The 22,485-nt window shown below is 38.7% G+C and overlaps 1 protein-coding gene across 5 annotated transcripts in view; it reads left to right on the plus strand.

Moving 5' to 3' along the window:
- Positions 1–22,485, plus strand: part of SBF2 (SET binding factor 2) — a 297,874-nt gene continuing 275,389 nt past the window's right edge. For all 5 annotated transcript variants that reach the window (XM_076344004.1, XM_076344006.1, XM_076344007.1 and 2 more), the window contains exon 1: positions 1–161. In XM_076344004.1, coding sequence (XP_076200119.1) covers positions 107–161 — 55 coding nt within the window. In that variant the 5' untranslated portion in view covers positions 1–106. The remainder of the gene's footprint in view (positions 162–22,485) is intronic.

Here is a 22,485-nt window from a genome sequence, read left to right on the forward strand (position 1 = left end):
CCGCTTCTCTTGCAGCGGGCGCGGAGGGGAGGATGCTGAGCCTCCCGGGAGTCGCTGCCGCCGCCGCAGCAGGGGTGGTGAGGCCTGAGGCGGGCTTCTCTCAGCCATGGCCAGGCTGGCCGACTATTTCATCGTGGTGGGCTATGACCACGAGAAGACAGGTAGGTGTGGCTGCGCGCAGGGCTGCCCCGCGGTGCCTGGCCTCTTCCCCCCTCCCCTCGTTCCTGCCCGGCCCCGGCCCCCTCCCGCCTCCGGTCGGGCCGCAGGAGGAGGAGACTGCCGCGCACACGGGGCGCGTGTCCGGCCGTGGGGAGGAGGGCGGCTGAGGGCAGCGGGGCCGGCCTCACCCCCGCGAAGCGGCGCGGCGGTCGGCGGGGGCGAGGGAAGGGTTAATCCCCCTTTCCTGAGGCGGAGCGGGCCGGCGGGAAAGCGGAGGGGCTCCTCTACCGCTCGGCGGCTGGCTGGCCGGGCTCTGGCAGCCTCCGGCCGGGGGGGCAGCCTCGCCTCCGTCTCGCGGCCTCAGCCCACCTGGCAGCCCCGCTGACCCTGCCCCGGCCCCGCCGTGAGCAGGGCATGGCGCAGGGTCGGGCGGGCGGCAGCCGGCCGGGGCGTACCCCGCGGCCTTGCCTCACCGCCGCGGCCGTTGGAAACGGGCAGCGGTTCTTTCGAAAGGGCGGGGGCACCTTAAAATGTCGCCCACGGACGTGCACAGCACTGGCCCCCCGCCCCGACCGGCAGCTGGTGCCTAGGCGGCCGCTCCCGCTGGGCAGGCAGCGGAGGCCGGCTGGCTGCTGGGGGTGTTCGTGCGTGCCTATTTCCCGAGCCGCCTCTGCAGAAAACGGCGGTACTGGCTGCCGTTCCCCCACCTTTGTACTGTTAGCTGAGGCACGTACACCCGCGACCTCAAAGGAAAACAAAGACTGAGGGGTCTTGGGAAGCAGTGGGGCTTTTTGCCCGTTTTGACTGGGGGCTTACAGCTTGCCGCCTGTTGAAAAGGTGCCGCAGCTAACACCTGGGGAAGCGCTGTGGCACTCGGTAGGCTCTTCAGGAATGGCTGCTTTTCTTAGGGAATAGAGATGTTTTCTGTCTGCTCGGGTGAAAGGAAAGTGGTGTTATCTACTATCGTTTGTGGGTAAAGAGAGAGTGGTTTCTGTCGTGTAACCTTCTGTTATAATATCACATTTGTTGCTGGAGAGACCTTAAATCAGTATATAAACTGATTTGAAAATTAAGTGATTGTCAACTGGTATGTGTTTGTGCTGGGTATTTCAGAACGATCCTTTGAATGTATGTTGTTAATAAACAATATTTTAAACAGTTGCATGTCCCCTAATTTATTTGACTATGCATAAACCAAACAACACTCAAGTTTGTTACTCTAAGTAATTCTTTGAAGTAGCAATTGTGTGTAATTTGTATTTGTTCATTCTAAAAGTGTAGCTAATAAACTCTTAGAGTGAGATCCTTTCTTTTTTTTTAGAAATATAATTTTCAGAGAAATCATATCTGTGTGTTTAAAGATACGGTGGCTTACAAAATTCTGCTAAGGGTCTCCTGGATTTCACTATAATGGTATTATTATTCCATTAATTACGGCGTGGTTCCCCCTCCCACCCCCTTTGGAAATAGACTTGTCTTAATTGTAGTGGCAAAATTATAAGATGCGAAATGGAGAGTACTTTATGTTAAAAATAAAGACCTCCCCTTCTGCCTTTTTCCTGTTCGGAACATTTTCCCCAACAATAGTAGAGAGCCCAAATCAAAACAAAGAAGCAACCAAAAAATCCAGGGGTGCTTTTAAGGAGAAGACAAAGGAAGTAGGCTGCCTTCTTAAAGGGTATGATCAATCTGACATAGCCACTATGTGAAATAAAATCACAGATTACATTGGAAAGCTTTACGTTTGTAAAATGTCTTCATCTATAGCGTTTAAGTATGTGTTTAACTTCCTGTACATAAATTGTGTCATTAAGTTTACTAGAATTGCCTGCATGGATGAAATTGAGCAGATTCAGAAATAACTTCAGAACCAGAACCTTAATTTGAAAAGGTCATGCCCAGAAAATAACTGTTTAGACTTCATTATTTAAATTACTCGTTGGTACTTTAATGCTTCATACTAAAAATGCTTGAAGGAACAACATTCTGTTGAAGACTAGGCATGCATTGTTTTCCAAATTCCTTTACCCCCACATGCAATTCCATAATACGTGGAGTACTGACCTTTCTTTTTCTTGTAAAAGTCGTAGTTTCTTGATGCATTATTATGCTTCCTTCTGTATGAAAAAGCAGGGGCAAACATTTCTAGGATTGTAGACTTATTACCTGTGAAGCTTTTAAATTTTTAAGTATGTTCTTTTCATTTTTCTTTTTTTTTTTATCTTCAGTGTTCTAGCTTGGTTTTAATATGTTTAATTTTAATGTTGAGTGTAATTACATTTTTAGTGTTTTTTTCAGGAATAATCTGTGGAATACCTTTGTGTAAACAAGCAAACAAAAGTCCTGTAACCTTTCCCCTCTTCCCCAACCTGTATGTTAGCAGCAGTTTGGGTAATATGCACTTGTGGTTAGTAAGAAAGGATGTTTATAGTAATGACTATTCTTCCAGAAAAGCCCTACTGCCTCTGCTATCTCTCTATAGCAGACATCATCTGCTCTGACTTCATATGGGTTATATGGATTTATTTACAGGTGCTAATATCTGCAATATACTGAAAATGTGGCAAAGGTATTGCTTTCTTGTGTAGATTATCCAGCTTTATTCAAAAGCATTCACTATAAATAGCTATAAAATGCTGCGTTTGTGCTCTTGTGCAATTTAGAAACAGATTTCTAGATTTTTCTTGTTGCAGAAAAACTTTGTTATTGGTGCTACAAGTTTTTATCCAACATAGTCAGTCTTAAGGGGATGTGAACGTTTTTATTGTCCTCAAATAAACCAAAGAGACTATCCTTTGGGGGTCAAACGTTTTAAAGTTCATTCCTGTTCCAGTCTAGGCCTATGTAAATTGATGTTACTGCAGTCCTAGTGCTGTCATCCCTATTGTGTTAAATATTCCTTTCATTTTCAGCTTGCTTTAGGATGCTGACCTGTCAAAAAGACCTTTCTTGCTGAGTATTTTGTCTGTATCGCTTTTTTTTTTTTCTGGGTTACTTTTCTGCTAATTTTTCAAACAGAGTTGGCTCACCAGGATGTCAGATGAATGCCAGTATCAGCATAAAGGAGCAGCAAGAGCATGCAGGAGGACCCATCACTGCAGCCTGAATTTATATCAGCTTAAATGGTCCTAGAACCTTGGGCACAAAGATGTTAGTCAGGTGCCTTAGTCTCCTATGTGCTCTGAGTAAAGTAATGGGTGCCTTTCAATAGTTCGCATAGCAGGCAGTTTATTTGTGCTTGGCAAGAGGCATGGAGATTCAGCCTGAGTGGAGAATGAGCTTTGCCATTGACAACTTAAGTGTCAGTAGACTTTCAGGCACATAGGAATTTAAGGAGAAGTCTTTGTGTTGTAAAGGATGATCTGATTAACCTAGCTTTTTATGTATTTCAGGTACAGTTGACTGTATTCCCGCTTAAAAATTACTTACTCTATATCTTTCACCATAAAAGTAATCTTAAATATATGATAGTTTTAATTGCTGTTGTGTATTTTAAAAACTCTTCTGAGCCACTGCAAAGAACTGCAATAGCAGTAGCTCCTATTGGAAGTTCACGTTCAGTGTCTTGACAGAATTGGAGAAACCAAATTTAATAAATCCCCCAGATTTAATAAAAACCCTTGTTTTTGTTCTAACAGTGGAAATGTGAAGGATTTCAGTGATATACCAAGGTTGATTGCTTTGCCATGTTTATTTTGCATTCAGCTGAACCTTTACTAAGGTAGATAACCACGTTTTTATCCAACATATCAGCACATTATAAAGCTGTTATGTAACTTGCTACAAAAGGCATTTACAGAAGTCTCTGAAGGGAACAAAGGTGCTAGAAAATGTAGGCACTCTAGGTTAAAAGCTAGAGAAAATCCCAGAAGACCTTACTGTATATCCATTTTCTTTTTCCATGGATTTTGAAGTGTGTTTGATGTGCTTCACCAAAAATTCCTATTTAATATGTTTGCATAATGGAATGTGGATGGGATTTAGGAAGAACACAGATGTTTGCAAAGATCACAGAAGGGCATGAGAAAATGCCTTTTTGTTTTGTTTGGTTTTGTTTTTGCTGGTATAAGCCATTATCATAAATTTATCCCTGGAATTTACATATGGTGGTACTTGAAAAAGGTAAAAGAGAGAACGTTTTGTGTCTTCCTTAGCTCAGCAACTGAAAGGTAAGGTTAAAGAAGAGAGAACTAAATACTGGATTTGATTAATTTGTCCATATGCCCGTAATGGCTTTCCTATAGGATGCTGTTTTGTACCTAGCAGTTAACTGTGAAAACCCGTGAGATGGAGCGAATGTTTTCCATGAGACTTGTTTGCTGTAAGAAGACAGACTAATGTTTTTTGTTCTTGCTTGTGTATGCAGTTGCAATGTGTATGACCGAAGGCTTGCAACAGTATAGCAGTTTTATTTGGCTGTTGTCATAACTGATAAATGCTGATATAACGTGTAGGTTCTGTTGTGGTTGCTTCTGTTCTGATTTTTATCAACTTCTTTTCAGGGAAGCCTTTCTTGTCTAACACAGCTTCATATCTTGGTGGATTTTGAAACTAGACAAGTGATTGATGATAGAGTGGGAGAGGTTCCTAAATGCAGTTGTCTGATTCTTTCTTCTGTGGGCAGAAGTTGCCTGTGAAGGCTATTCTTTTCATTTTGGGGGGTAAATAGCATATAATATCATGAGGATTTTTTGGTGTATTTGTTGTGTATTCATAGTTGGGCATTCCTCTGGGCTAGTGTATAAAGAGTGGATGATTTCTTGGTGTCTTGGTATGCAATCTCTGTAAAACAGAAAATGTAGAAAAATAAGGGAATGAAGCTGTTACTTCAACAGCTTTCTTATCTGAGCTACGGCTTAATTTGATTCAAGTGCAATCTAGGGAAATCTCAGAGGGGGAAAAAAAAACCCAACAAAAACTAAATACTTTTTTGTGGCAGAAGAATTCTTGTAACTATAATTTAATGAAACATCAAGTGTACTATCAGAACTGAAGCAGAATGTGGATATGTAAGTAACTGTGTATTGATAAGAGATGACTGTAGTTGGCTATGACTGGAGAAGGGCATGGGTGCCCGAAAACTTCCAAACAAATTAGTTGCTCTAGTATAAGAAATTATCTCTTTCTACAAACCTTTTCCTTGCTCAGTTTAGTTTTCAAATACAACAGTCTCCACAATACCATGCTGAAACAGAGTGAGAAAAGAATATTTCTATTGCATGCATGTGTGTGTTTGTTTTGTGAGATAAGGCTATCTTGAAAATCTGCTTGGAGGGAAAAAAACCCAACACCACCAGTATTTTTTTGGTAGCATGTCTTCCTAAAATGTATTCAAGCAGTTTCTTCTAACATATAATGTTGGCTAAAAAAAATATTGTTATTTTGATTTATGGATTCACAATAATTTTGGAGAAATCTTAAAATCAATACAGATCAGTATAATTCTTCTTTCCCTCAAAAGTCTGCTAATGAATATCTCTAAAGAAGTTGGATTTGAAACTCTTTGCTCACTTGGTCTTGCTGTCATAATAACAGCAACAATAAAAACCCATTTTTTTCAGCCTTTCAATTTAAATCAAGACACTCATGGTGGCTGAATGTTTATTCTGTAAGCTGTCTTCATTTGTCCTAAAATGCAAGGACACAGATTCTGTTGAGGGAAGTAGCATTGCATATCTTTGGGGATATTTTAAGACTAAATTGCAGTAAAGAAACTTTCTCTCCCCTTTCCTGTCCTGGATTAACTTTGTGGATTATCTAACAAAAAGACACTTTTCCTGCAGCGTGTTCATGGAAAACAGTTTGTTATGCAAGCCTGAATACTATTTAAGCATTGGCCTTCTATAACCACAAGCATATTTTTCAGTGGGGGGACAACAAGAATGACATTTAACTCCTCCAATGTCACAAACATAATAGTCTTATAACACTGAGGAAGATAATTATACTGCTATGGTTGTTCACTGACATGAATTTAAAATACCAACTACCTCCCCAGCTACTGGTACTTACAAAGTAAAAAACAAAGGAAAACCACAGTCACTGTGGAATAATTTTAAAGTGTGGAACAATAGATTCACTGTTCAACCTTGATAAATGTCAGTGAAAGTTGTGTCTTAGAAATATATACTGGTAATTAGGAAGTCTTCCTTTGATTCATCTTTTCTTTTACTCCTCCTTTGCAGTAACATGAGATTTTCAGGCTCCTTGCTTATATAGTGAAAAAAATTACTTCTAACAATAACACTGTCATTATTGATGAGATTAATTTTCTTCTGCTTGATGCTTTGGGAATTGTATTCCAGTTATATGTATTTGTTGAAATAATTATTCCTTTGGTGTCAGTGGTATATTCTGAAGTCAAGGACAATCCAATTAGTGTTCATTGGGATTTGGCAGCTAAATCCCTGCTCATTGAGCCAAGAACATGCTTGTTATTGCTTATCTGCTAGTGACTAGATACATCATGATTTCATGTCTCTAATGTAGAAGATTGAAAATTGAGAATTGTAAACAAAGTGTGTAATATGAAAAAATGCAAACGTTGAACACAATTTGAATTCTTTGTTTGCTTTGTAGTAGTCTTGTGCTCAAGGTAACAACAAACTAATTATTCACAAAATTTCCAATAAACTGGACATAGGTAACAGACTTAGTACTGCAGCCAAAACCAGTAGTTGGTGACAGTACAGTCTGCGGTTTTGTGTAGCTGTAGTAGAGGAATGCTAATATACAGAAAATACAAAATCATCATAACTCTGGATACAAATTCAGGACAGCTGCATGCAAAAGCACATTGGACCCTGGGAGACCTGAGTGGATAAAAAGAGACAAAGGAATGTTACTGGGGTTACAAAATCACTCACTCAGAAATTCGAGGGGCGGGGGGAAGGTAGAAACAATGTCCTTTTAATGTGGTTCGTATGTTGTTTCCTAGGATTTAAAAATGTGAAACCAGAAAATTTGCTATCTGACACTTGGATAGGTCTTCAGCAAGATTGGAAACGTCTTTTTAAATTGTAGACTTATACTTTGGGTCTAATGGAATAGTCACTGGAAGGAAGATGAGACGTTCTGGCAGAGGATTTCTCAGATACTTGCGGATGCAAAAGAATGAAAACTCTTCTTTCTAGAATCTCGACTGCGGTTGTGGAAAATTATGCTTTGGAAAATGGGTTTCGTTGAGCTACTTTCGCCAGGTGCCATAAATATTAATGGCAGGAGTATTGAGTATTGTCAGTTGGCAGCATCCCCTTCAGGCTCTGTAGTGGGCTGCATATCGCTTCAGTGTGGTTTGGGAACCCTTACTCTGTAAGACAGTGGCCACTCTTCCTGCTTACTCTGTTTGATACATTCTGGTATTTTAAAATTCTTCCTGTTGTCTAGTTTGGTTTTCTAGGTTTACCCCAGAAGAATCTCTGACCTTAGTGTCTCTCTCTCTTCCCCCCCCCTTCTCTCTCTCTTAATTTTAAATTTGTACATTTAACATGTGTATTTGTGCTTTGGACAAAGATATATAGATACTTGTCCTTTTTGGTGACTATTGTTCTGTGAACTATAATTCCTAAGTGGCAATAAGCATAAGTTGACTGTATGACTAACAAAATACTCAAGACTTTTTTCAAAAGGAGAAAGTTGTGATCTTGTCATAAATGCAACTATATGGACTTTTAATTCTTGAAATACTGTTGAATGGGCATAGTGTACTTGTTAAATAACAGTAAATTAGGAAATCTGTGTTTTTAAATACTATTACACAGGCTGCTTTTCATAAAAATGCAAATTGCAATTGCATAAAAAAAAAAAAATGAAGAAAGCCACACGCTTTGTTCTTGCAGACCTGTTTCTTCATAATTAGTCTCTTTTCCCAGAAAAATATATAGTAGTTTTACGAAGCTTGTGGAATGACTAAGCTTTTACTGTTCTATATTGTTAGTATACGCTATTTTTAAACTAAGATTAACACAAATCATTCTAGTAGAAGTTACAGGAGGATTTCAGTTTTCTTTCTTCTTGATTGGTAACTTGTGAAGAGAGAAGAAGGTTTCATATTTTTCTGAATAACTTAGACTTTCTAAAACAAAGTTTCAAAGGAGAATTGATTATACTCTTCCTTCCTAAAACACAGATTTAAAACTACATCTTTTTCCATATTATATAGGTAATTTAATCTACTTCTAGTCTCTTTCAGGTTGTGAGTTCTTAGAACCTTCAGTCTGTGAGAATTTTTTTCTTCACTGTTTATTGTTTAGTGATGGACACAGCTCTCAATACTGATCCTGTAAGAGCTGGTAGCGGATGCTGATGTGGTTGATTGAAAATTGTTATTGAATTCATTGTGTCTAGTAGAAGGGTCTGGATTTGCCCTTGATATCCTTTTCTTTCCCAGCTTTGAAAACTGATAGTACACCCTGCAGATGGCTTTTGTGCAGTTCAGAAGGTCACCACTGATTTGGTAAAGCAGTGGGTCCTTCTGGAGGTTCCTGGTGCTGTGAGTGGTATGGTTGCTGGTGAGCTTCTAGGTAGAACTTGCTTTTTGTAAAGTAGCATAGCCTGGGGCCTCTGCCTGAGCAATAGATTGTGCCTGACTGCAACTGAGGAACTAGTTGGAATTCCCTGTTAAGGGAGGAAAGAGCTGCTTCCTGAGCATTGTCTTTGGGATTCACCCCACGTTTCTTAGAAATATAATTAATGAATTATTCTTATTTTATGCTTTTGAGGAGCTACTTGCTTTTGCAAAATAGGAAACTAATTAGTGTGTGTTTCTCCTGATGAGCAAGTTTCAGCAATGGAAGAAAGCCCAAGGTTTGGAATGGATGCTTTTAATAGCATTTCCAAAACAGATAAGATAACAAGGCATATGCACAGAATAAAACGATGTTTTGCGTGGTAATAAATAGTCAGAGTTTAGAGTTTCTGTTCAGAAATCCATGCAAGTTCTAAGTGTTCAAAGTGCTGCAGAGAATTAAGTTTCCTCTCTAGATATTTTATAGTTGCTAGAACTTAAGTGCTTATTTTAAGTAAAAAAATCTGGTCCACTTTGCTAAAGTGAGTTAAGATAATGCCTGTGGAAGTCTCAGATTTGCCCTTTAGCTGGAGGCAACTGCCCCTGCAGCAATTTTAGACACTTGTGCCAGTTCCTTGCTAGTTCCACTCATGTGCTAAGATTTTGACTCAAGCTGCCAGTAAACATTCTTTAAGCTGAGACACCTGGATTTGTATTGACGTGATTGAGGCATGGGGCACATATTCCCTTTTTCCAGCTCTGAGGGGCTGATTGTTTCCAGCAGAGAAGCAGCAAAAAGAACTAGAACATCCCAAACCATCTCAGTAGGTTGTACTAGGACTAGAGTGTCAAAGCTGTGATGTGTCAGCTGTGATGGCATTATAATTCAGCAGGACAGCCAAAGCAAGTGTCATGTTTTTTCAGTTACAGGCAACTGAAAAGAAAACAAAACTGTAGAGATCTACATGTTTGTGATTTGGAATTCAAAACTCTTCTTTCAAAAGATTCTCTTTTCCTGTTTGATTAATCTGCATAAATAATGATACCAGGTTTGCCACTGAGTAAACAGTGTGGATTCAAGTAGCGATACTTTTGTAAGGTTGTTATTTCAGTACTGTGTTTTCTAAATATTTTGTTTATAGTGTTTATTATGAAGAGAGATGAGATCATACATATCTAACAAAATATCCTTGTGGAGGCTGTTTTTATTATTTTGTTCTCTTTTGCCACATGGCATCTTTTTGGAAGAGGCAAGACTGTCACTGAAGCATTTTATTTTATGAGAGTGTGGTCTTGGAAAGTATCCAGAAAACATACTTTCTACCTTTCTGACCTTGTGAGATGTTTTTGCATTTTTAAAAAATTTGTTTACGTGTTTGCTTATGGGTTTCTATTTCTTTTTTTTTCTTTTAAGAAAATATGGTCCATTTTTTTAGTAAATGGCCCATTTTTAGAAAATCGCTGTTCAAGAACATGTGGCTTCACTGGTCTAGTCTCTGGACATAGTCATTGACAGTCATAGCTGCTTTTCTTGCTAGTAGCCTAGTAGAAGACAGAAGGTAACAATTTACATCCATACTTAATTCTAACGAAAATGAGGATTGTTCCTCATTATAATGAGATAGGATTTTAGAGGCATAACTCAGAAGACTATTGTTTTCATAATCTGTTTTCTTGATAATATTCTTACCATTATTTGAAGTTAGAAACCCCAGAGGTAAGACTTATAGAAAAGTAATAATAATAAAAAAGTCTTAACTTGGACTGTTCCCATAGTGTTGTATGTCTTATGGAAGTGACCTTGGAGATGTTCCATTTCCCAAAGTTGTGATGGCTAAAGAGAGAATGCTGAAAAATAAAAATGGTGCAACTTATACCTTTCTTTGTTAGAGTTGTGTGTGCTCTTTTTATTCTCGGCCAGTGTGCTTAAAGTTATAATAAAGTTTGTGGGTTGCATTGTCTCCCGTTGCTAACCTCTTTCCTCCTTCCCCTCCCTGTCCCCCAAAAGACCAGTAATTTTTCTTGTTTCACGTTTCTTGCCAAACTTAGGTCATGGCTACTAACAAAATACTTTGAAATCCTGAAGCAGAAGACTCTTGCACTGCAGCATATAGTTCTGAATTAAAAATCAGTTCCTGTTTTATAAAGACCAATTTTACTCATTCTTCTTTGGGTTGGAAAAAAAACCAAACAAGGGTAAATATTTCAACAGAATATAAAAATTGATCAGATATTGTGATCAGTTTCTGTTATGCATCTTCATGTTTGATCATCAACTTTATCACCCAGCTATCTGATTTTTTGCTGTTTTCTGTCAAACTACACAGGTTTTGTAGCAAGAATTACTATTCTGCAAAACTTTTCAACCCACCCCCCCAACCCCAAAAGGGCAAGCGTATGGCTTCTGTGAAAAATCTGATATAGCGGTGTCTAACTTTTTAAAAAATCTCCATATGAAGTCTAGAAATGAGCAGTAGTTATTGAGCAGTAGGAATCCCTAATTACTTGCTGTCTAAATCTGGTACGCACTCCCTACCTAATATTAACTGTGCTTTCTAAAGGTTTGAAAATAGATTTGCAGGGACCAAAACATAAACTTGTATGTTTTATTAGATTTATTTGATTTATGGTTTTATGAAGGCTCTGGATCTTTTTTATTCCTATGTATTTGACAGTCACCAGGAAGAGATTTGGACTGTAGTAATCTTAGTATAATTGTACAAAGCATCGTATGCTTTTTACAGTTTTTAACGGCAGATGGACAAAGATTTTGACAACATTGTTTTGCCAGTCTTAATTTTCAGCACATTTTCGTATTTGGGGCTTTTTAAAGAATCTAAGCTGTTGCTGGTTAAATGGTAAGAGTCTCAAGAGTTATGAGCAGATTAAAGTATAGAAGGAAGTGGTCACTATTCATAGGCAAAGTTGGTAGCATGGACTCCCAAAGTTAATTTTGCAGACCTTTTTTGTTCAACTTGTAAATATCTGGTAAAAAGAGAGGTGGAATAGTTAGGGCATGAGACTTACAGATGATTTAAAAAAAAAAATCATTCGGGATAGCAGAATCTAAAGCTTATGGTGAGGGGCTCCAGAAAGAGCTCATGATACTGAGTGACTAGATGTTAAAATTTTGGATGAAATGCAGTACTGATAAATACAAGCTAAAGTACAAGCAGTGGTGAGAAAAGATGGTCCTAACATACATTCACAATAATGATCTCTAATTTAGCTATTGTCACGTAATGAAAAAGTTCGTGGAATTTGTGGGACAGTTCTCTGTAAACATCAGCTTAGTATCTGGTGATAATGGCAACAGTAAACTCAGAAATAAACAGTATGGAATTGTGGGAAAAAAACCCCCGCCAGAAAACATTGTGGTGTTGGGACTTGCAGCCTAGGGGACAAGAATGGATTAGATGAATCCCAGAGGTCCTGTTAGGCCCTGGTTTCTATAGTCCTGAATATTAAGAAAGACTGAGCAGGACCTCTGGGAATCACCTGGTCCATTCTTCTCCCCCAAGGCACAATTAGCTGTAGCCTTTGCTGGTTGGGCTGGACGTTTGTTTAACTCATTCTTAAAAACCCTCCATAACAGCACTTTCACAACCTCCTTTGTCCGTCTATTCCAGTGCTTCTCTGTCTGACTTTTAGAAGGGTTTTCACAGTGTTTGACTCAAGTGGGTTTTGGTACAGTTTTAAGCCTGTTATTACTATTCTCCCTGAAGTGTGGTGACCAGACTGGATGTGGTAACTTACATGAAATCTTACCAAAACTAAGAGTGAGATTGTTATTTGCTGGTTTCGCAGGCAGTTCCATGTGAAGACATCACTCTGATTTTGTTTGTTTGTTTGTTTTGTTTATTTTTCAACATCACAACACTGAGGGTCACTTTGTGGTCTACTTTAACCTCTACAGCCCTTTTAACTAAACTGATAACTGTTTGGCCATCCCATATATATGCAATCAGCTGTTTTGACCTAACTGTGCGGCTTTGCAGTTCTCCTTAGTCATGCTCTTAACATTTTTTCATAATTTTTTCTAGTCTTTCAAGATCACTTTGAATTCTTATCTTGTCCTCTAACATGCTTATTATCTGCATTTTCTGAAAGTAGTTAATAATTTATGTGTATATATTAAAAATATTTGTGTGTACATATATGCTTTTATATATATATAAAAAGAACAGCTTCAGTTATGTTGCATTTTCTGAAAGTAATTAATAATTTATGTGTATATATATAAAATATTTGTGCGTGTGTGTATATATATGCTTTTATATATATATAAAAAGAATAGCTTTGGCTATGTTTTGTGTTTCAGCCTGCAGTGACTTTAATCAAAAATAAAACAAAACACACCCCAAAATAAAAACTGATCATTGAACCCCATAATGACTCACATATCATAGCTGGGAGATAGAATTAATGCTGCTGTAAATATGACTGAATGTGTGTAGTGAGTAAATTTGCAGAAAGTATACTCAGTTGATGTTCCCAGGCATATTAAATTTGAGGTGCTTTGTGGTGCATTTAAATAGCGCTGTATTTTAAGAGTCAGGGTACTTGGTGAAACAAGTCAGCGAATTATTTCAGAAACAACAGAACTAATGACATCTTTCTGCACGTTTTTGTCTTTTGTCTTGAATCTCCCTAGTAGTGCTGCTACTGGACAAACAACAGGGTGTCTTGAATACTAACTTTTTTCCATATCAGGGTTGCTGGACAATATTTATTTGGGTTAAAGGCAGTTGATCACATAAACCTTGCTTCTATAGGAAACCTATCTGAAAGTAGCATTCTTACTTGCAAGAACATGATTTATTGTCACTTAAAAGAATATCTGCTTTCCTTTGTAATAGACACATTATAGTACGCTCCAGTTAATATTCTGGGCCTGCCACAACCTCAGAAGGGAGAGGTTGTGTTCTATTAATTTATTACGGGCTCATAGTCAAGTGGCATTTAATTGTTTGCTAGGACATGAATGCAGCTCTGTTTTCTTCAATTATGCTCTAATTTCGAATAACCAGTTCCTTCAGTTTCCTACAACTGCAAAGTATGGATTGAGGATTTTTTTTTTTAATTGTTATTTTCACTGCTAATGGTGCATGCACTGGAAATGCATTTTGATGTGTAAAATCTTGGCGGTGTAACTTATTTATGGGGCGGGAGATGGCAGTACAGAAATAGGTGATTTATCATGTAAGCGGAGAATCATACTTTATTCTTGCATTACAGTTTTAAAAGAATTATGTAAAAAAACTGAAAGAACATGTTCATTGTTTAAAATCACAAATTGATGTTTATTTTAGGCCTTTCTATTTGTTGATGTCTTTTTGTTTTAGTCACCTAAGTATTTAACAGCATTTGCAGTATTTGTTTAACTATGCTTAGAGATAAGTTGAAATAACGTTATGCTACATGGACAAAATATAATTCACATGATACGAAGTTCAGCTTTAGTGTAGAACTGACTACTAGTGTTAGAAGAAATACAAAAACAATAACACTTCTGATGTTTCAAAGTTCATGTGTGTAGATTTAAAATAAATTTGGATACGTTATTTTTCAGCATCTCTTATAAAGGACTACATTCTTTATGTTGATCCTCACTTAATTTAAGTCACTCTGGCAGCTGCATTCTTAGGGGAGGAGGGAATGAAATAAACTTTTAACCTTTGAAAGCCAGAACACAAACAAATAACGTTTAACTTGTGGACATTTGTGGTTGTTTCAAACAATGGTGTTAATTTTGATTGCCTTTTTGAAGTTGACCCGTTCTTTTTGTTCTTGGTTTGGAAGCTAAACATATTGTTTGGAACTTTTCTGCAGCTGTGAAGAACAAAGTTTGTCATGCAGTAGTTTAGTAAGATGACGATATGAGATGATTTTGACTACTGTGGCAATCTGCTTGCGTTTGCCCTTGTCTAAGCATGATCACTGGCATGTATTTGTTTCCATTTGGTTTAAATCAAGTAAGCATTGATAGAATTGCATTCTGTGGCTATTTATTTGATCCCGTTGTTCTGGGCTATTGTTATTTTGACATGAAAATCATTCTACTCAATCTCTGTTCCAGTTTGTTTTCCCGAAAGGTGCTCCAGGTAAGTCCTCTTATCTTTAGACAGCAGAGCATTCCTGTAAGGCTGTGTCAGGCTGTTGGTGGGTAACTCAGAGATGTTTGAATGGTGACACACCAGTTCGAGAAGTGGGCCCGTGTGAACCTCATGAGGTTTAACAAGACCAAGTGCAAGGTCCTGCACCTGGGTCGGGGCAACCCCTGGTATCAAGACAGGCTGGGGGATGAAGGGATTGAGAGCAGCCCTGCCGAGAAGGACTTGGGGGTACTGGTGGATGAAAAGCTGGACATGAGCCAGCAATGGGCGCTCGCAGCCCAGAAGGCCAATCGTATCCTGGGCCGCATCAAAAGAAGCGTGGCCAGCAGGTTGAGGGAGGTGGTTCTGCCCCTCTCCTCTGCTCTGGTGAGACCCCACCTGGAGTACTGTGTCCAGCTCTGGAGCCCCCAGCATAAGAAAGACACGGACCTGTTGGAGTGGGTCCAGAGGAGGGTCACAAAGATGATCAGGGGGCTGGAACACCTCTCCTATGAAGAAAGGCTGAGAGAGTTGGGGTTGTTCAGCCTAGAGAAGAGAAGGCTTTGGGGAGACCTTATTGCAGCCTGTCAGTACTTAAAGGGGGCTTATAAAAAAGATGGCGGCAAACTTTTTAGCAGGGCCTGTTGCGACAGGACAAGGGGGAATGGCTTTAAACTAAAGGGGGGTAGATTCAGACTAGATAGAAGGAAGAAATTTTTGACGCTGAGGGTGGTGAAACACTGGAAGAGGTTGCCCAGAGAGGTGGTGGATGCCCCATCCCTGGAAACATTCAAGGTCAGGTTGGAGGGGGCTCTGAGCAACCTGCTCTAGTTGAAGATGTCCCCGCCCACGGCAGTGGGGTTGGACTAGATGACCTTTAGAGGTCCCTTCCAACCCAAACTATTCTATGATTCTTTGAAATTCTGGCATGACAGAAGGCCAATAACTGCGGAGCCTTGCTCACACCCCCCCACATCCCGGGCTTAATGGAGTACTGGAGAATGCAGAGCAAAACATGTATAAGCACTCGGGGCCAAACTCTCTTGAGATCATCATCTGTTGCTTTACAATACTGGCTTGCACATAGTTGTGTGAGGTTTAGCTGGTAGAAATGATGACCAGCCTGAACATTGGCATTAATGGCATTCTGGCAGGTGGGTAAGGAGCTAATTTTTGCTAAATATATATGGGCCATAAGATATGCTCACACTTACTAGAAACTCTTTGTTTTTGCTGTGTTTTTAGTCTATAGTCAGTCCAGACAAAATATTTGGCCTACCAGGATATGTGAATCATTCTTCTTTGTAAGGCTTAATTTATCGTCTGTGTTCTGAAAATGTTTTGTATGAGGGAAACATTGAATGTGCTCAGAAATTTTATTGTTAACATGCGTTTTTACAGCTGTTATGTAAAAATGGTGCTTTGGTAAGATCAAAATATTATTTAATTGTTTTAGCCTGTTGGAACCACAGGAAATACAGGGTGGGAAATTCCCAAATGACTCATCACTCCTTATCACCTGTAGGTGAGCAATGGCATGCAGACTTAAAAAAGCCACAAAACCCCCAAATCTTAGCAGCAGTTCTGGGGAAGAAAAAAAAAAAAGACGAAAAGTTGCTCCTTCATCCTTTATGCATTGCTGATACTTCTGCTTTGAGTAGAAAAAATGCTTTAAAATTTCCTTTATCAATGCAAAAATATATATACAGTACAAAATTGGTGTTAAAGATTGACTTGTGTTGGGTTTTTTTTTTGTAGTCTGGTGTTAAAAGATACTAGGGGCATATGCATGTGAATGCAGGTGAAGGAGGCACTGTCTAAAATTCTGTATTAACTTTAAATGTGCATCTCATTACCTAAAGGAATGCAGCAGTTGCTATGAAGTTGAGAGGAAAATAATGTTCTAGTAGATAGTTGAGATGACCTTCCAGTCAAAAAATGCTCTAAGTTTTGAACAAATTTTAAATTAAGTATGCCATCAGGAAGTTTGACGTGTGATATGGGTGAATGATGTCTGCTGGGGTGTGAGCGTGTACAGCTCCATGTTCCAGTTCCTCTCAGTAAAGGAGTGTGGCTCTCTGAATGCTTAGAGGCAGGAAGCATTATAGAAAAATGGTATTTTAAATAACAATAAGGAATGAAAAAGGGCACTGGAAGAGTAGCTGAGAGTTTATAAATACTGTCTTTTAGAGAGCAAGTGTGCCGTGTACGGAGGACGAATCCTGTCAAGGTAGTGGAGAGATAACTAAAGGACTTGGCAGTTGAGGCAGCTTTTTATTACAGAGGATTGAAAAGTAGATCAGGAGGAAGTGAATTTCAGAGCAAACATCTTGCATGTTGAAATGTGCTAAATTCTATTTACAGATTGGTTTTTAGATGTGGGTAGCTTGAGCAAGCTACGAAACAGGAATTTGCAGTGATGTGTGATATGGAACTACAAATAAACACTTGATTTAAGGCTAATGTGAGGCAGTTGGAGAAATGAGTTGCATGATATCTCTGCAGCACTGTCACAGTGTGGGCTATCAACAATAAGCATGATTCTGTCTTTACGGATTTCAGACTTGAGGAGGATTATTTTGATTTGGGACAGATGAAAATGAGATGAGTCTGAGGAGATACTGCTTTCGAAACAAGTGAAGTCAGAAGGGATTTATCTGTCTACTGCCTGAACTATGTTGTAGTTCATAGGCACTGTGTTGAAAATTTCAAATGAGCTGGCTTGGTCACATATTGCAAGAACATCTTGAACTTACAGACATGTTAATTTTTAACATAGTTGGCAAATACTATTCAAAAGTAATTTTAAATTTTTGGAGGTCATGATATTCCCTAGCTCTAGAGTGACAGTGTGCCCAGTGTAAAGCAGCATTAAGCTACTCTGATGTTGCAATTTAGCAGGAAATGTGGATCTTTCAAATAAGTTTTGGGTCAAGCAGGTATTTCCTTTGATTCCAAGCAAGTGCTTTTTACTGAAGATCAATGTGGTTTTTGATGTTATGGAAATATTTCTCTTATTGGTCAACTACCCAACCTGAAAATGCTTTTAGAAGTAATGATTGTTTTGCTTGAATGTGCATCACACCAACTTTAACAAGTTATACTTTGCTGTTTCTGTGGAGTATCTTTCTGGTATTGAAAACAACAAACCACACTACATCTAAACTTAAAGTAGACTTAAAGCCTTGTTAACCTTCACCTTTAAAATTTCAGAAAGTACATTACCTTCTGTAGAAAGAATGTTATTTATGAAGAATTCTTCTATTTATTGTAAAGCAAGATGCGTATGGTAAAGCATGCTTATTTTGGCATCTGGTTTCTTGGCTTGAAGAAGGGACTGCTTTTATGCTGCTCTATCTTTTACACAGATGTGCATTTTATTTCTTGCTTAATTTTACTGTAATCCTTCATGTGCACATTTGGTGACAAAGAAGTAGCAGAACATCCTTTACAAAGCATTTGGATACTTTACTGTGTAGCAAATCATCACTGCATTCTGGGAAAAAAATGAGTATAATGAAACAGCTGAGATCCAGATATGTCAGAATTGAGCTTGAGAATAAACATTCTGCATTTTCAGCTGCTCTGTGCAAGATAGTCTTTTGGAACATGAAATACGTAATTACTATGTGTGAGAAGATGCAAAGGACTTTATTTGATGTAAACCCTGTCGTAATGCTCCATGTTCTATTTCACTCCAGTGTTGATGATTACTGACTGACTTACACTATGTATTATTTGATAAGACATAAAGAACTTCTAAAGAAACATTGCAAAATACTCCAGGTTATCTGAAGGTTAAAATTAATTTTATTCTTCATGGCAATCTTTCCTTATTTCTGTGGGAAAAGAGGTATGATTTTTTTTAAAAACCAGAATACAAGCTTTTGCCTTTTCAGTCATTAACCAGACATGAAGCCCAAGTCCTCAAGTTTAGGGGAAAAAGTACTGCTCTGTCACAACAGAACTTCTCATTCTGATACGGAGAGGTCTATAGAGCTTGTCAATGCAGCCCAAGGCAAATCCTGCTTTGTCAATGGGATGGTACAGTGAAACAACTGAAGCAACCTATCTTGGAGGATTTGTCTGCATAGGGTCTCCACTGTGGGAGTTGCCATGTGGGGGATACAGTCTGCATAGGTAAAAGCGTCTTATTCTTACTTAAAAATTCCCTTTTTGAAAAAGTATAAGAAAATATATGTGTAATAGTACCCATAGCATTTTCTGAGGTAATAATTTTTTAAGAAATATCTGTTTCCCCTGTTGGATAGTTCTGAAATAATAACCATACTAAGTGCCTTCATCTTAGAATGTTATTACAGTAGTGTCAACAAATTCAGTTTTGGCTGAAGATTTACAGTTTAAAAGGTCAGTGGAAAAACAAAACCAAAATACTTTCCACCAAAATCAGTTGTTCTTTTTAGCTGCTTCTTTCCCTTGGCCTTGTCCCCCCCACCAACAGACCTCAAACTTTTCATGGGTGTACCTCACTTAGCTTCTTTTGCTTGAACTTGTGAAATCTAACTTCAGTTTTCAAATTGCAAGCAAATGATTTTGTATATGGATAGCCACTGCTCCTCATATAGTCTAGACATGATGTCTAGATTGTACAGGTCTGTTTCATAGCATCTGAAATAATCATAGCTTTAAGATTTTTTTTTTCTGCCTTTGTCCTGGTTTCGGCAGGGATAGAGTTAATTTCCTTTCTAGTAGCTGGTACAGTGCTGTGTTTTGGATTTAGGATGAGAACAAAGTTGATAATGCACTGATGTTTTAGTTGTTGCTAGGTAATGCTTACACTAGTCAAGGACTTTTTAGTTTTCCATGCTCTACCGACTGAGAAGGCTGGAGGTGCACAAGAAGCTGGGAGGGGGCACAGCCAAACTGGCCAAAGGGACGTTCCATACCATGTGACGTCATGCTCAGTACATAAACTGGGGAAAGCTGGCCGGGGGGGCCGCTGCTCGGGGACTGGCTGGGCATCGGTTGGCGGGTGGTGAGCAATTGTACTGTGCATCACTTGCTTTGTGTATTATTATTATTATTATTATTATTGTTATTATTTTATTTCAAATATTAAACTGTTTTTATCTCAACCCACGAGTTTTTCTCACTTGTGCTCTCCCAATTCTCTCCCCCATCCCACTGGGTGGGGGGGAGTGAGCGAGCGGCTGGGTGGTGACTAGTTGCCGACTGAGGTTAAACCATGACAGCCTTCCATTTTAAGATTTATACACTAGGGAACTCGGTGACTATTTCTTTGAGACTTTCCTCAGACTTCATGCTTTATAGTGTTTGTGTTAGTTCTCTTTAAACATCTTTAGACTTGTCAACTGAGGCTAAACTCGATTTTCAATATCTAGTTGTTGTTGGACATTCTTCATGGGCAACCTGAGGATACAGTAGTTATTCTTTCCAAATAGATTAGTTAAGGAGAGGTGAAGTAACAGGTTAGATAGTTACTTATTTGCTACTAGCTTACAGTTCTACAGGTATCTTCCCTACAGTTAGACAATGTACGTGAGAAAATGTAAACTGATGTCTTTTTTATTTTTTGGGGTCCTTCTGGATACTTAATGCAATGGTTGGGTTGAGCTGTGCTGTCTAGTGCCTGATAACTTTTTCTCTGAATGGGACAGTAGCAATGTCTTCTAGATGGCGACTTGGTCTGCACTGAGGGAAGAGTATGCTACAAGTACTGATGTATTTGAATGCCACTGAAGCAGTCACATTCATATCTTTATGCTTCTAGGTGATTCTTAGCCTAGTGCAGATGCCTACACTTGCAGTGTAGGCATCTCTGTTCCCTGTACAATCCAAGTTTGTCATACATTGATAGCAAACAGAATTGTAGCTTCCTCCCCTGTTCACTTCAGACTAAGGCAGTGTGTTTCTTGTGTTTTTCAGCAGATGTCGGAGACTTGAACCAGTGTAATGAAAAATGTTTTCCTGAGCTGTTTTATCAGATGGTTTATCATGTAGTCCAAGTAAATTACCTCATTTAGAAGAAGAAAGTTCTGAGGGGAAACTGAGGTACTGTGCCTGTAGTTGTGCATTTATGAGTTCAGCATTGTCACGTTGACTCCCTCTCCCAGCCTCTTTGCATGGTATTAAGAATAAATAATCCCTGTATCTCTCCCAAGAAATAAGCTTTCCAGAAAGATCCGGAAAATCTTAAATAAAATTATGATCAGTTCATACTCTACCTATAAACATGCAACTCTGAGGTAGCAGATGTGCATGGAATGTATGTGCAGTGCCAAAGAGATTGTGTAGAAATTCCAGGTCTACATTGCAAGTGTGTTGCTGTAGACAAGGATATTGGGGTGCAGGGGGAGGTTGCTGTGACTATTCAGAGTTGCTCTGGTAGGTTCTTCTCTACGTATCATCTGATCCTCCAAGTAAGATGGTGTGAAGCTGGGCATTTATGCTGCTGAAATACAGATCATTTGATTATGGGCATATTTGAGGTCCATTATTTTATTTCTGTCTGTAGGGCTGCCTTATTAGATCTTGCAACACTGAACTGATGTTCTGTCCTAGTGGGGAACATAAGAGGAGTGGCTTTGGCTTCTTCAGTTTAAACTGAAGGCCATAAATAACCAAACAGAACAGTTACTGAAAAAAGTTTATGTTCTGCTTTGAGTCATGAAGGAGTTGCGCAGTTGCCTTTTTTTATTTATTCTGATTGACACAATAGAGTTGGGGTCTGGTAGGATTAGTAAGGCAAGAAGATTTCTTGTCAGAGATACATTCAGGAATGGGATTCCCCTCGGCCCCCCCCCGGTGGGGAGAGATGCTTATAAAAATAAGCCAGGATCCAGACACTTAGCACAACTTTTTTTTTTTTTTTTTTTCCTTTTAAATTGAGAGTAGGTATCCTATTAAGTTCATAACTTCCTTTTCAGTTTTATATAGCAATTCTTGTACCTGCATCAGAAAAAATTGGATTTTTGCCATTTTATTTACCTGTAATAAGATTTGTTGTTTCCAAATCAATGGCTAAACATTCTAATTTTTCTGTTAATGCAAAGCCTTGCATTTTTTTAATTTTGAAAGTAGGTTTTTAACTTTGAAAGTTCTGAAGTTTGAGTACTCAGTCTCCAGTAAATTCTTTTCTCCTCTGTTTTTCCGTTGACAATAAACTTACAAAAAAGTCCATGCGGCTAAATAAATGATGACAGGTACAGATACGGGGTAAGGGTAATAGGATGATGTGTGCAAACCCTGTAACTCCTTTTTGTAAATTTCTATTAAAACATGTAGTACTTAAGTAATACAAGTCCTCAGAGGCCTAGTGTGTGAGATGTGCATACAACACTTGAAAGTCGAGGTGATGCCAAACAATACTGGAAATTCTTATTAAAATTTAAAACTGCATTCACTGTATAACTGGACACAGAATGTACTATAAAGCCAGGGATACTGTTTCATGACTGCTGAGTTTTCAATGTATTATCTGTTGAGATTTCTGAAAAATGACTCCTCTTGAAAGACTTGGAAGTTTTTACCAGCTGATGATAAATTATTTCTATATGACTGTTTTGCTAAAACAAGAGAATGGCAACAAGTTACACATTAGGCAGTAGAAAGTCTGCATCTCCTCTGTCTGCAGCTCTTCTCAATAATTGTCAAAATATTTTTATTCTTGTTAGAAAGCATTAAGTAACTTGCCTCAGCTGCCACTTGAACAAAAATTAACCCCAAAAGCCAACCCTGGTAAGT

This window comes from Aptenodytes patagonicus, chromosome 7 (assembly GCF_965638725.1).
Source record: "Aptenodytes patagonicus chromosome 7, bAptPat1.pri.cur, whole genome shotgun sequence".
Lineage (NCBI taxonomy): Eukaryota > Metazoa > Chordata > Aves > Sphenisciformes > Spheniscidae > Aptenodytes > Aptenodytes patagonicus.